Genomic DNA, 14304 nt, shown 5'->3' with positions numbered 1-14304 from the left:
CACAGGATGGTTTAATTGCTTGTTATTGTAACCTGGCACAGAGGAGCTGCTTTGCCCACTCCCCAAAATGCAGCTGCAATGCAAGTGTGCAAGCAAGGGCGATGTACATCCCCTTGCTTCCAGCCGGAACCAAAATTTTTAATTCGGGAAAATGGGAGTTTGGGAGGGGCTTAGGGGTTCTGGCCAAAATCCTGAGGAAACCAGCCAGAAAGTTTTTAAGTTTACAAGCTGTCAGGATTGCGGTTTTGCATCCCTCTGGGCTCTCTGCTTGGACCATGAGCTAGTGCCAGCGCTGCACGGGGCGCTGGGAAGATCCTTTGGGTTTCTCTTGGGGCCAGACAAGCCCCTGCCCGGCAGGTCACGGCTCCAGCCAAAACATCTGGCAGTGGTTCTCAGGGACCTATAGGCACCTTTTGGCAGAGGGGAGCTGGGTGTCCGCACCGGTGAGGGCTGCCAAGGAAGCTATGCTGAATGCTTGTATTAACACTTTGGGAAACTGTGATTAAAGTTTCATCAGCAAGTGAAACTCTGCCTGTGCCATCCGGTTGTCTGTCTTGTGCAGGTTCACAAGATTATTTAGGAATGCAATTTATAGGCAGAAACCAGTTTAGAAATAAAAGAGTGTCAAACCATTTGTTTGAGTTGAAATCAAAGTCTCTATATATAAAACCTTTAGAACTTAAATAGACCAAAGAATCACTCTATAATTCTATATTAGAAAAATGAGATTATTTTGGGATGACATTGACCATGTTTCTTCAAATAGTGTAATAAATTAAAAGTACCTTGGGTTGGCAATTGACTCTTTCTCTTCTTCTCTTACAGTAGGCAAACATTCACAGTCAGCTAAAAAAGGATAAGAAACAAAACTATAGTTACTCTTGGCAGTTATTCTCCATTTATTTCAAAATTACATCAACTTTTCCGGTGCAGTCTCTCTAGAATGTAAAACTGCAGATGTTATTCTGCACCCTTTTATCTGTAAAATCAGCATGGTCCACATTGCGTAAATGTTACGTGTTTTAAATCCTCCTTACCTTTGATAGGTGTTGCTGTCATTTCTTTATTATATATATTTCAGTTGTTTATGTACATCTATACAAATGAACTACTTTTGAGGACTGTTTCCCATAAACTGCCCTGGGGAGGACTATTTGTTAATCTTCCGCTGGTTATAGTTGCACCTGTGCTTTGTAGTCCAGCTGGGAATTTGGGGCTGGGGTTTAGGGAACACTAACCAAAAAAACCCCATCTGTAAACTATTTGCTCCCTTCTGTCCACAGAATTTAAAAAAAAATATTTTACAGCACTATTTCCCCGTGTAATACACTTAATGTCTCTATTTCACTACTGCTGCTTAGCACATGTTTTCTGCTAGAGCTTACGGACCGCGAAGGTCAAAACTCCATCGTGTGGAGCACTGTGCTAACGCAAAGAAATGCTCCAAAGAGTTTTATGTCCTGAAAAACAAAGCATCCCTAGGAGGGCAGGCAAATGAGCCATTTGGACATAAGGCAAGAGACTAGGAATGAAAAAAATACCAGGGTTTCAGTATTTCCCAGCCAGTGAAAAGCTGCTAGCAGTTCAAAATCAGGCCTCGGTTAATTCATGCTTTACCGAAGACCTGCGTTTTTTGAGGAGAGCCTTGAAGGAGGATGCAGCGCCCTTAGACATTTTGACGGGGAGATTTCAGGATTTCAGTTGGGAGGAAAATGGGGGAAAAAATACAAGATACTTAGAAGTAGCTAAGAAGGAGCTGAAGATGCTGCTGGTTACCGCAGGTACTAATTGCTCCATGGGCTGATAGACTGGATGTAGATGGTGAACGGCGCTGGCAGCAAAGAGCAGCTGGTGTTTCATGCGGTAGAGATGGCAACCGAGGGAAAGGACTCAGAGAGGGGAGGGATGTATTCGTGGGATCCTAGCAGCAATTTTAAGTAAACAGTGGTCTGACCTATGAGTAAATGCGTGTTTCTTCTACAACAGCACAATGTGGAGAGCAGAACTGTAGAAACTCTGAAGAGTAAAAGGACTGGATGCTTCAGAGAAACTAGTATTTAGCATTGAAAATGTGTATTTAAAAATATAAATACCGTTCACAGCTATACATGTGTTTAATAGAAGTATCTACTGGAAACTCAAAACATTTATGATATTCCATCATATGTTAAAAATAAGCTCCCACACAAACTAAAATACTCCTCTGAACAATTCTACCCCTGACATTTGTGCTGCTTTTTTAGTAGCAGGGAGTCAAGAACACATCTAAAAATGTTGTAGGAAAAGCAGTGACACTCATACAAAATGCCTTACGTTGATTTTCTATGCATGGGATCTACGTCAGCTAGAAAGAGAGGGATGATGGAGTAGAGGGGTTACCGTGTACCATTTTTGTTCATGCTGTTCATCCATTTATCAAGCTCTTCCATTTCTATCTCCATAACAGAGGGTGTGTCTTCTTCAAAAATAGGACTTGAGAGGAGGGAGGGAAAAAAAAGGCATTACACAAAATGCTTAATTCAAACAACTTACAATGTAGTAATTTTGTATGAGTCTTTCATAATTCTAGACACATGTATAAACTCTAGAAAGCCATCCTAGCCTAATAATCTGAGAAGATGTCAGCCCGATGGGTGTGAACGAAACGGCTGCATGCGGATGCGAAGGAGCGGCGGCGAGATGCCGGTCCTGGGCAGAGGTGGGGCTGGCTGGGACATCACGTGCAGAGGGACTCAGGCTGGGGTATGCCGGAGCCCAGGGCCACTGCAGCTATTCGAGAACTGTCCCTACTGTAAATAGAAAACTGAAAAATAAAATAGTTTGTCTCTGCCCTGCTGGAACACATGGCAAAAGTCCCGTTGCTCCAGTGGTAAAAGCGGAGGGCCTGAAGTTTCGTCCTAGCTGTGACTGACATCGACAGCGTCTTCAAAAGGAAAGGTCATGAGTAGAGTAACTCTGCATTTTATTAAATGCCTCCGTTTAGCTTCCCTTTGCTGATCGTTCCTGGAGTCACATGGTAGAAAACAATATTTTTAGCAAAACCCCCTTCTTTTCCCCGTGAAGCCAATTTAATAACTTTCAGCACTGATCAGCAAAATGGAGCTCAATAAAAGGTAACGATAAAAATTACCACTCTGATAAGAGCCACGCAGCTTTTGGCTTGTTTTCCCAGCAGCTAAGGCATTGCTTCCCCGGCAGCTGGGCGAGCCTTGCCGCCTCACCTCAGAGCGGGAAGACAAACTTGAAAAACAGGGGAGCGAGACACAGAGCTTATTCTGAATAGCAAAAGCCTGTGATGAGCCTGGGAACCGATCCCCTTTGCTCGTGGGGCACCTTGTACGTGCTGTGGCGCCTTGTGGCTGGCGGAGGCGGGGGTGCCCAGAGCAGGCGTAGGGGCGGCTGCGGGCGGTGGGTGCCTGTCGGGCAGCGCTCGCCTCGGCCACCGTAACTCTGTTCTCCTGCTCTAGTCTTAGACCCTCAGCTAGATACTGAAGTCACACTTTAGCCACCTCTAGAGATGGTTAACTGAAGCAATTGATGGCAAAAGGTAATGGTGTTTAGTGTACGGTTAAATTAAAACGGGCAGTGAAGGGGCCAAAAATCGTAATATCCTGTGAGAGTAAAAGAATAAAAAAAAAAAGAGAGTGATGTTCATGAACTTTACCTTTTCACATTTTCACTTCCCAGCTCATCTGGAAAAGAAAAAAGTTGGTGTTCATAGTTCTGCTCTTTGTATATACAGGGCAAGCCTTGAATAGGGTCACGTAAAACAGGTTGCGTTTTCAAAAGGCATAATAGTTAACTGGTAGATGAAAGACAAAACATCTCATCCTGTTTGTAATTTTCAGAGGAACCCATTATTTTTAATCTTGAACGCACTAAAAGCAGCTCATTATTAGCTCAGCCGTGCTGGGAGGAAACCGACTGTTAGCGCCGCAGTGGGCAGGACACGGCAGATGCACGCTTCCCTGAGCAAAACAGTGTCGTGAGAGAAACGGGATCCTGAAAAGGAATCACTGCTGCAAAAAAATTGTTTACTGGAAGCGTCGGGACATTTTGCTGCAGACTACACACTACACGCAGGCAATCCGGCTCTGCCTGGAGACTCTGGGAGCCGCTCATGGAGAGAAGAAGGGGGGGATGGACTCGCATGGCAGATTAAATCTCAGTTAGGCACGTGAAGCTGAACTAGCCAGATGTCAAAAGGGATCCAAAGCTAGTTATAACCCCAAGACAAAGTAAAGAGGGGGAAAAAAATAGCCTAACAGCCATTATTCAGATAAATAACTTCCCCTCCAGGAATCAAGTGACTGAAAAGCCTCAGCCCTCAAAAAAGAATAAAGAACTACATATAGGATTCACATTGTATACTGCCTTAAATCAGCTTATTTTTAATTCATTGTTGCCAATGGGTGCTGACACCTCCCAGTTGTTCCAGCACATTCCCTGACTGCAGAGCCACCCCAGGGCCACAGAGCTGTCTGCCCCCACCTTGAGGATGCCCAAAATCCCAGGGCAAGAGATCCCAGGATTGTGCTCCTGCGAGGCACCACATTTCCCATCCCTCTGAAGACCGTACCTGCATTTCAGGTCGTCCAGAAACAGGTGGGCGACTAGGTGCCTGGTTGTGAATTCAGAGTTTGCTACGAGGGTGATAAGGCAGGCGCAGCCCAAAAATGCCCTGAAAAATGGACTTAAAATCTATGTTGAATGTATGTCAGTGTCTGCAGGCTGAGGAGCTTACGGCTGCACTCTTGTTCTGTAGAGACACCGATATGACCATTTCAGGACTTCACTTACCAACTGCGTTGCTTTAATACGACACCTCAGTTTGTTTTCAGTGGCTTGACACTCCAAGTTACCCACTTCTTTGCTAACAGATCAAGGAACCTTCCTGAAGCACTGCTCTCCCTATCGCAGCACCCAGGCAGTCTGACCACGGGATTCCTAGATCATTTACTGTGATATCTTCATAGCTGCCACCACCCTACAGGATCCCTTAAAATGGTTTTGCTTGTTCTTATTTTACTGAAGCTCCGAGCAGCCTTACCTTGTGGGCAGTATAGGCAATACAAGCATTAAATTCTCCTTGCATGAAGTTATTAAGCGTAAGGACAGAATAAGCATTTGCAGCCACACGGTTACATCCGTACGCCGTTCCCGGCATTGCCAGGAGCCGGAGCTCGGTGCCGCGGCTCCCGTAGGTGTGCAGCGTGAGCAGGAGGTGCCAAGAAGCAGAACTAGCTCCCGCCCAAGGAGAGGTGCGTGCCCAGATACTGCTGGCCGAGGCTGGATGCCGTTCCTATCTGTCAAACGTGCAACTACAACCAGAGAAGTATATCCTAAATGTGGCATCCTGGGCCTCCAAATAACGTTTTGTTAATGTCGAGCACATCCTTCTGATGCACGAGAAGACAAATTTACCTTGCTTAGACTTTTTCCTTTTATGATGTATTACAAAAAATATGATCAGCAAAATCAGCAGGACCAGCAGCACGACAGGGACAACGTATATCAAGATAGATTGTTCTGCTGCTTCTAGGCTGTCCTGATTGTTCCCGGCATTCAGTTCAGTACTTGGAGTACTTTTTGTTTCAAAGCTGCTTTCGGTAGTGCTTGCAGTGACAAATACTGGCCCGTGGTCATCCGCCGTCGAAGAACGCATAGCAGGAGGAGGCGTTACTGTAACGGTGGATAATATCGGCGATCCATCTCCTGAACCATCATTTTCAGAGCCTGCCAAATATATGAGGACAACATAACATTTTATGGGTTTTATTGGTATTATCAGTGAGTCAAAGCATACAGCTTTAGTATTTATTTTTCATTTGACGTCCTAAAAAAAAATCAGCAGATGCCCCCTACACACAGATTTGAAGTCTTGGGCATCAGATGTAAAATTAAATCGCAAATTTGTCACAAAATCTTGCCAGTCCTGACCGCATTCTTCAGCTGTCTTTCACTGGGACACGTCAGCACGCGTGGTCTGTCTGCATGCAGCTGTCTTGCACAAACAGACTTTTTTCGCTGCAGGTTGGCACCCGCTCTCGCTCTCACATGGAAGTCTTCTGCTCCCGAGTGAACCACACCATCCTGCTTTGCTCCTCAGCCTTGGCGCGTATGGCCGCAAGCTCTTTCGTCCCTCCCCTTACCCAAGGAGTTATCCCTGGTTCACCAATTCCTCCGGCTCACTCATCTCCGTTTCTGTGCCTTTCTCAAATTTGTTAAATTTGTTTCACTGTGAAAAACAGAACTGGTGGAAGGAAGTCCAAAGCCTGCAGAAGCTTTCGCTTCCGCATGGGCTAGAAGAGGTAGTAGTAACACGGGGGCTTTGCTGGATACAGATGCAATTAACTGCTCCTCTGTCTGATCCTACGGGCTGGCTGAAGGAGCGTATGGTAAAGAGTCAGTGCTGGCTATTCTTCACAAATGCTAAGACTGGGGGTTTTGAACCTTGGTTTGGGTTTTGGTTTTATTTATCATGCATTTTGCAAGAAAAGTGGCTAAAATTGGCTATATTGGTAATAGTGAAACAAGGGGGTTTTTGAGGCTAATTAAGAGTCTATGTTGACTGTCACAGAGTTTAAAGCTTAACAGAAGTACTGTTAAGCCCAGTCTTCTGGGCTGATACTTCTATACTGATGCCAAAAATCCTGTTGTTGCCAAAGGTGCAGGAATCAGTCCTTAGGTAAATTACACCAACATGTTTCCAAATGCAAAGCCTTCAATAATTTTCTTAGCATGAAATTAAATGATGATTTTTTTTCTGTTATCTGCCCTTTCAGATACAATGCTGGCATGGTGCAGCTCTCATTTTATGCAACAAAGCAGGATGGGATTTCATGACTTTTGCAATGACATGTTTCTCCCCGTTCTTGTAAAGTGCTGGGCAGCCATAGTTTCCACTAGAGTTAGCAAGAGCTTAAGGTTTTCAGCACCTCAGTGCTGGCATTTCCAATCTCACAGGACTGGAACCAAAAGTACTTAGCATTTTAAATGCTTTTGTAAACACATTAATCTTCATAATGGCCCTGAGAGATGAGCAGTTATCATCTCCATTTTACAAATGAGAAATCAGAAGGGCAGGGATGCTGTCCTTCCCAGGGACGCAAGCGAGAGAGGAAAACTGGGATTAGAGCGCTATCTCTTGCTTAATCCACTCTGCAGCATCTCCTCTCCTGTCAGATTTGTCTCGAAGAGGAGATGAGTATCTCATGAGGTTGTATTCCAGGAAACCCAATTTCAAATGAATAAAATGATTTGAGTGTGACAGCAGTGATTTATCTAGATTTTTATGCCGCGCTTATCACGCAGGATTGTTTCATCCTTTCCTAAAAACTAGGAAAGAATTTTAATACTTAATAAATAATACCTAATACTTGAATATAGTATTTAATACCTCAAAAGTCACCAGACTTTTGTCCATTTGACTTTTCTTTCCTACGGTAGTTTATAGTCCCCGGTGCCTGCAGCCGCTCCATTTCGATTGCTGTTGCACAGAGCGGTGAGGTATGGCTAGAGATGTCCGCACCGCAGACGGCAGTGTGATGGACTGCACCGCTGGACCACCGCAGCCTCACCGAACCGCTTCAACGACCTTGCTTCATTTTCCTCCTCTAGCTATCGCCCTTGAAACCCGTCGTCTGCCGCACTTGATATATTGACAAGGACAAGCCCGTTGCTTAGAATAGTACAAATGGGAAAGGGTGTGGGGAAAATACCTTATTTTTCATTTACTCTTAGAGCTAAAACGGATTTTTCAAATGGCTAAAGCATGGTGTGACTTTAAATCAAAAGCAAACAGTCACACCTCATTAACTGCAGTGCTAAACTCTCAACTGCAGCGTACGCTGCGCTTGATTTCCAAGAGAGACTTTTCCAGTGTCTCTGGTACTTTTTATTTGCCTGTTTTTGAGCTATGAAGCAGATTTCAAATCATTTGTCTCTGTGTGAAACAGAATTACCTTTTCTAGTCTCTAGGCAAAGAAAATGGCAAATCACAGGGAGTGACCTTTCTGCCACATATTTTTGTTCGCTCTGCGTAATTCCGGGGACAAACTAGCGTCTCTTCTGTGAACACCATTTCCTCTTACAGAGATCTTTCCTCCAAGTGAATTAAATACGTCTTTCAGCAGAAGGGCAGCCAATTGCACAACGTTCTTGCAAGGGTATCGCTCTTATTTCCTGTGTTTCACCTGCTGCCTCGACACATCTCCCTCCAGCTCTTCTGCCCGTCACCTCTGAGGACCAGAGCTGGGACCCGAGGGACGCCCTACCTGTCACACAGGGGCTGCTCTCGCTCTCGGGCCACCCACACATCACATTTTTTACGCGGTAGGAAAATCACAGCCTGCACCTGGGTGGGCCTGGTGCCTTGCACCAAGGAAGGATTTGTACCTCCAACCCGGCGGGGAGGGACGGACTGGGGCCTCCCGGTGCAGGCGCAGCACTCGCCGCAGCCAGCTGCCCGGGCCACATGAGACCCACGTGGTTGGCCCCAAGGTAGTCATCGTTTTTCGTAGCGTTTCAGTTTAAAGTGCTCAAAATAGTGAGCGGGCTGTGTTGCAGCTGGCCCAGTGGCTGTTTTATAGGGTGAATGAAAGCTGGACGTTGCAAGGTTTGGAGCAGGGCTGGAGAGCATCTGAAAGTCGGAGATTTTGTGAGGTGCTATTGAAACATTTTCTCCATGCCTGGAGGGAGACAGCTTTGCGGTGGTCATTCATGAACTGTCTTGTTAGCTGTGCTTGAGTTTCATCTTGTAGAGATCTACTAGCTCCCTCCAAAAGGCAGTCCAACCATAATGTTACATTACATTACATTACATTACATTACATTCAGGATGGAAAACCAAGGCCAATGTAGTGGAACAAGGAGCAAGTCACATCTGACCATGTAGGTATCTCCTTGACTGAGCTCAGCAAGACTTCCTCTTGCTGAGCTCAGCCTCATGCTCTCAGCTACGGTCTGACATCCTTACTCGGTCCTCTGCACATCTTGGCCAAAGAGCAGGTGCTCACACAACAACCACATTGGCTTCAGCTTTGTCTGGACCACCTGGGGCTGGCAACTTCTCCCCATGTCAAGGGAAGTGGATGGGAGCACGCCACAGCTTCAGCCCAGCCCATACTGCCATTTCCCATGCTTTCAAGCGCAGAAGGGAGAGGGGTTGGCATGCAGCTGTGTCCCACCCTGATGGGGAGCTGGGCACAGCTGGAACTGGAAGCTAAGAAGCTGGAGCTGGAAGCTAAGAAGTCCTCAGGTTCCCACCAATGAGGTATTAGAGGATCTAGTCCTCAGGGGACCAAAATGCCTGAGCAAGCACTAGCAGCGGCTCAAAAAATGTTCCAATACAGTTCTGACGAATTGCAAAAAAGCTATGTCCCCCTGTATGCAGATATCATGCTATAAGGTATTATTCAGTATTTTCTACTTAAAAAATATGCTTGGACTTTGCACGAGTTTTGGAGGTGCTCCTAAGCCTGCCCTTCAAGGGAGACAGAGGGAGTTGAATACTCAGCAGCTTTACAGACCGGAGTCCAAACAACTGCATCTCAAACAAACAACCAACATTTCTGTTGTTGCAGCATTTCTTCCTCTGAGGTTTGTGCTGTAGCACTCAGAGGTGGCGATATGAGCTTCATGATGAAGTAAGTGGGCAAACAGGTTTCTGATTTTAGTTGGATGCGAGGCACAGGACAATAGCCAGCAGTCAGCGCATTCCGTTCTGCTGTAAAATGATCAGTGTCCCTGCTGCCTTCTCATCAGACTTGAGGACCGGGGTCTCTGAAGGGAATTTTTCAAATTACACTGTAGTACCTACTTACAGAAGAAAAAGGGATGGGAAAGAGGAAAAGCAAGAGGTAAGTCGATGGGATAGTCAAGCTTATTAGTTTGAAAGGAAATTTTTTTGTTTCTCCAAACTTTCCTATAAGCTATAAAAATGCAGTGAAAGGAAGGCTCACTAGGGGGTAACAAAACAAGAAAAGGCTGTAAAGCTGCGTATGCTGGAGCAAAGTTACCATATCCTATATCACTCTGTTCCATACACACATTCCTTCAGGTGGTATAGTCATACGACCCCACGTGGTCCGTGTGATCCTCTCTCCTATTGCTTGACTCATCCCTGTTCTGTTCCTCTCCCTGCTTTTCACGTTGCTGTACAAAGGGCCGTTCCTTGCCACGGCCAGGGCTTGCCCAGCTGCCTGTTGCGGCAGGTCCCGCCTGTCAGTCTGGCTGGAAGAGGAATCCTCAAAAGCCTGCAGGCTACCTGTCGTGTGCGTACGCTCTTCTGATGAGGGAGCACAAACGTTTCAGGACGGCTAATCTGTAGACACGATCCTATTAAAACGGGGTGCTTAGAAAGTGTTATCTAGGTATAACCTGAAAGAGGAAACAACTGTTTAAGTTCATTTCTAGACGATGGAAACTGCTTTCTCCTCACTGTACTTCCATCCAGCTGAAGTGCTGCGTTAACTGCCAGCATTGCAAATTCAGTCACGCGTCTTAGTCAAACTGCGAACCTGTAGCCTCATTTCTCACCCCCAGTACTAAAGGTTTTCCAGACCAATTTATGCATTTAGTTGCATGTACTTAATCTCGTGGCCTTCCAGCTCTGCATCAGCGACACCCGTGCGACCTCACTGCGATGCGAATCTCTTGGTGCTCCTTGCTCTCAGGAGGACCCTGAAATCAAAGATTCAAAAGCTCCGGAGGCTCTCCAGCTGTCATAAAATCTCTTGAGGGAAAATAGACTGGGGTCACTGACAGAAACTTAGTATACGATCTTGCTGATGTAAAGGAGAGATTTTCTGAAATGCTCCTGAAGCACTTGAATAAAACACAGTGGAAGTTTGCGTGGGGATAAAAGGGATGAATAGGAGTAAATATGTACGAGGAATTGATGTGTTCAGTAGAAAGGTTTTTTTATCTGCTTTTTAGGGAGCTGCACTTTGGAAAGAGAGGATGTAGCAAATCCTCATTTCTTATATCGTTGCTTTGCTAGAAAATTGTAACAGGTGACTCTGATGGGTTCAAACCCATTCCCAAGTTCATCGCTGTAGGGGGAAGAGGGCAAAAATATCACTCCCTTAGAGAGCTTGGCCTTGTAGGGGACTTTACCTAAAAGGCACTTCTCTGCCAAAGAAGGAGCTGCTGCCTGTGCTCACAGCACAAGCTGCTGAATATCTGTATCTCTGATAGCAACACTTCCTCAAACAACAGCTCAAAACAATAAGGCAGAGAGACAGCCAAAACAAAGCACTACCTGCAACCATCCCAGCTCTTCCACTTAACGACCTTACGCGCTTTACTGCTGCTGGCCCTCACGCACTTTCTTCTCCCCGCGTCAAACCACTTCTGCTGCCATTTCCCGCGTGTTTCACGGCGCACGGAGGGAGATGGCCCACCCTTTGAAATGCCGTAGGGTCAGAGCCTTTTCCTATATGCTCTAGTAAGGGCCTTAATACTTGTTCCTAGAGACAGCACACACCTAAGTGGGTCTCTAGGGCTGCTACGAGGCTGAGCAGCGACCACCATCACCAGAGCAGGGAGGGCCACTGCTGGCCCTCAGCAGGTCACCAGTGGGGGCCTTCTGCCTGCGTAAAGCAAGGGGGTGGGCAAGGGAGAGGGGACTGGTGCAAATTCCGATGTCCCCTCAGTGTGGAGCCGGGAGAGGGCCAGCACCCAGAGCTGAGACCTCAGGCACGCTCTTAGAGCTACCGGCTTAGAGTAATTGTAGCGTAGCTGGGAGAAAACCATCTGTTAATCATAATCCGAACAGCAAGGCTAGGGTTTTACAAGGCTCCAGCAAGGTATGGGAACAGGACTTACAAGGGCTTCAATCTGTCTATGCTGCAAGATTTAATCATGCTTTTACCGCCTATTTTGTAAATGGTTTCTAGACAGTAGAGGTGAGATCTGGGAGATCCCCAAGAGCTTCTGCCCCCCTTCTCCAGCAGACCACTTTAAAGGTGAGGACTGTGTCTGGGACACAGGAAAAAGGAAAAAAGCTCCGTTAAAGGTCCTGCCCTGTTGATCTGTGAGCAAGCAGGGGTGAGAGCAAAGGATCCCCCCGGCAGGCTGCCCTCGGTAGCGGGGCTCCCACCCCACCAGTGCTGTGGGGTATATAAGCCCCTACACAAACTCTTCCCCCTCCAGTTCAATTTCAACCCCAAGGCCCAAGTTCACAACTTCCGCCCTCCCACGCTTGCAGTCAGAGTAAGCCCCGGGTACATTTTGGGGCTGGTTGCACAAACAAAAGCCGCTTTTGTGTGGGGAGCAAGGGTCCCTGTCTTCTCTGGGCGGGTGCTCTCCTCCCCTTCCCCAGCAGTGGGGGGCTGGCTCCGGAGAGCCAGGGCTGACAGGGGTCAGGCAGAGCTCTGCCACGACTGACTCACTCCCATGGAGGAACTGTTCCAAAACCAACCAAAGCTTAAAAGTGGACCTACCAGGAGGAAGCCTCTAAAGGGGAGAGGGTTGGGGCACCTGCTCTGTGACATCTGCCTGGTGCTTTGTGCAGCCTTTAATGCCTATCGCGAAGAAGGGCACGGGGGCCCAGCCGTGGGTGGGGAGGGTGGGGGACTAAGGCGTCCCTCCGCCCTGTGGAGATGGTGATGAAATGCTCGCCATCAGTACACTGCAAATGAGCTAAGGAAGCTGGAGCCTGATCACTCTGCGTTGCTTGCGTCATGCCCCTCCGTTTCCCTGGGACCTCTGTTTTGCTCTGTCCATGGCGGGATTTTTTTCCTCTGACTGCTTTGATTCTGAGCTACGTTCACACTTGCAGCATATTTTCCTATTGTGTCTGTAACACAGCAGGGCGTAGTAACGCTGACAAGACCAAACCATTTTATACCTCGCTTAGCTCACTCTTACAGCTAAGCAAGACTCCTAACCGCCAGCAGCTCGACAGCACGCTGGGAGCCAGCAGCCCAATTTTACACCCTGCTTGTAGTTCTGGTTTTCAGGGAAAAAAATACCCATACCAAACCACCTATTTCACCAATGCATTTTAAAACCTTAATAGAAGAAGCCCAGTGATAGCTGAGAGTGACCATCCTCTCCCCTGCTTTCTGGAGAGCTCCCACTCACTACAGCAGCACAGGGGCAGCAAACGCTTCTAGTCCCTACCGAGGCACTTCGGCACGGATTTGTTTGACTGCTCAAGGCATATAAGTACCGCCTGGCATATAAGTACCTCTTTTACTAAAAGAGCTGCCTGTCTCGCGCAGTCGCTGGCTGCCAAAATGCCAGTGGAACAAACTACCCCCTGCAAACGGGTGAGAGCCTCTGCTGCAACAACACCCCAACGCTTCAGCATTTTGCCACAAGCAGCTTTTCCACTTGCGGTTCTTCCCTTCACAAGGTCAGGACCTAAATCCACGGTGCCGACCACTTTGTTCTGCAGCCGAGAATTCAAAATATTTGTCTCCGGAACCGGCTGTTCTTTTGTTAAACCGGTTTCAATGCACCAGGACTACGGAAATCAGTAGTCGGCTTTTGAATGGAAGCAGTGCCCCGTCTTTAACTTTACTATTAAATGCTGATAGTATGGGTGTGGGGTTAAAAAAGTACAACAAATAATTGAAATTAGAACCACAATGCCTGGCGGGCCAGCATGGAAACTCTGGTTCCGTACACACCTGCAATTTAGGAAGTGTAGGAATTGTAGGATTCGGTTGCTGCTGTTCAGGGTTAGGTCTAAGGAAAAAAAGTCAAAGCTTTGAAAAAGTCAGGCAGCTGCAAACAGAGAGGGTAAACACAGCTAAAAGAAGCAGAGAGCAAGTCCTCACAGATCTTCTCCTAGCGCTCAGTTTGGAGGGTGTTGCCCTTCAACTCGGTCCCACCGCTGCAGGCACGAAACGCGGTCCCACCTCGGAAGGCGAAAGGTGCTTTCTTACTCACCGTTCCCGGCAGATCCTCCGGCCAGCGACAGGGCAGAAAGCAGCGCGATGAGGTTTTGCTTTCGCATGTTACCTTGGCGGTGCTCCCACCCGAGGGGTGCTCGGGCTGGCTCCCTGCTTCACCCGAACATTTACATTTCCTGTTTCCTGCCGGGGTGCATCTGAGCCGCATTTCTGCAGGAGATGGACTCTCTTTGATGGGTTTTAGGAAGTGATGTAATTCCGTCTGGGCCTGTCAAGCGAGCAATGATTGCAAAAGAAAGAAGAAAAAAAAAAAAAAGAAGTTGCTCTTCAAGCACTACCTCGGCTGAAGCACCTTTATGCTGTAGGTGAGCACGCTCCTACTCTCCTCTGCTTTTTTGACTCCTGACTTCACTACCATCTGTCTTCAACTACATGCAGT

At 47.1% G+C, this 14304-nt stretch overlaps 1 protein-coding gene across 1 annotated transcript; it reads right to left on the bottom strand.

Annotated features, from left to right (window-relative positions):
* Positions 1-785: 785 nt before the first annotated feature.
* On the bottom strand, positions 786-14032 carry TMEM154 (transmembrane protein 154; the record flags this gene model as incomplete). The annotated part of the gene is given in 5 exon segments (XM_009582389.1): positions 786-846; positions 2387-2472; positions 3665-3692; positions 5425-5736; positions 13903-14032. Coding segments are annotated over 5 exon segments (617 nt in total), but the record flags the coding sequence as incomplete, so codon positions are not given.
* Between the last annotated feature and the right edge of the window lie 272 nt (positions 14033-14304).

The sequence above is a fragment of the Fulmarus glacialis genome, unplaced genomic scaffold, assembly GCF_000690835.1.
Source record: "Fulmarus glacialis isolate BGI_N327 unplaced genomic scaffold, ASM69083v1 scaffold12607, whole genome shotgun sequence".
In the NCBI taxonomy this organism is placed as follows: domain Eukaryota; kingdom Metazoa; phylum Chordata; class Aves; order Procellariiformes; family Procellariidae; genus Fulmarus; species Fulmarus glacialis.
The sequence above is the reverse complement of the archived record's forward strand: the minus strand, read 5'-3'. Positions and strand labels throughout refer to the sequence as shown.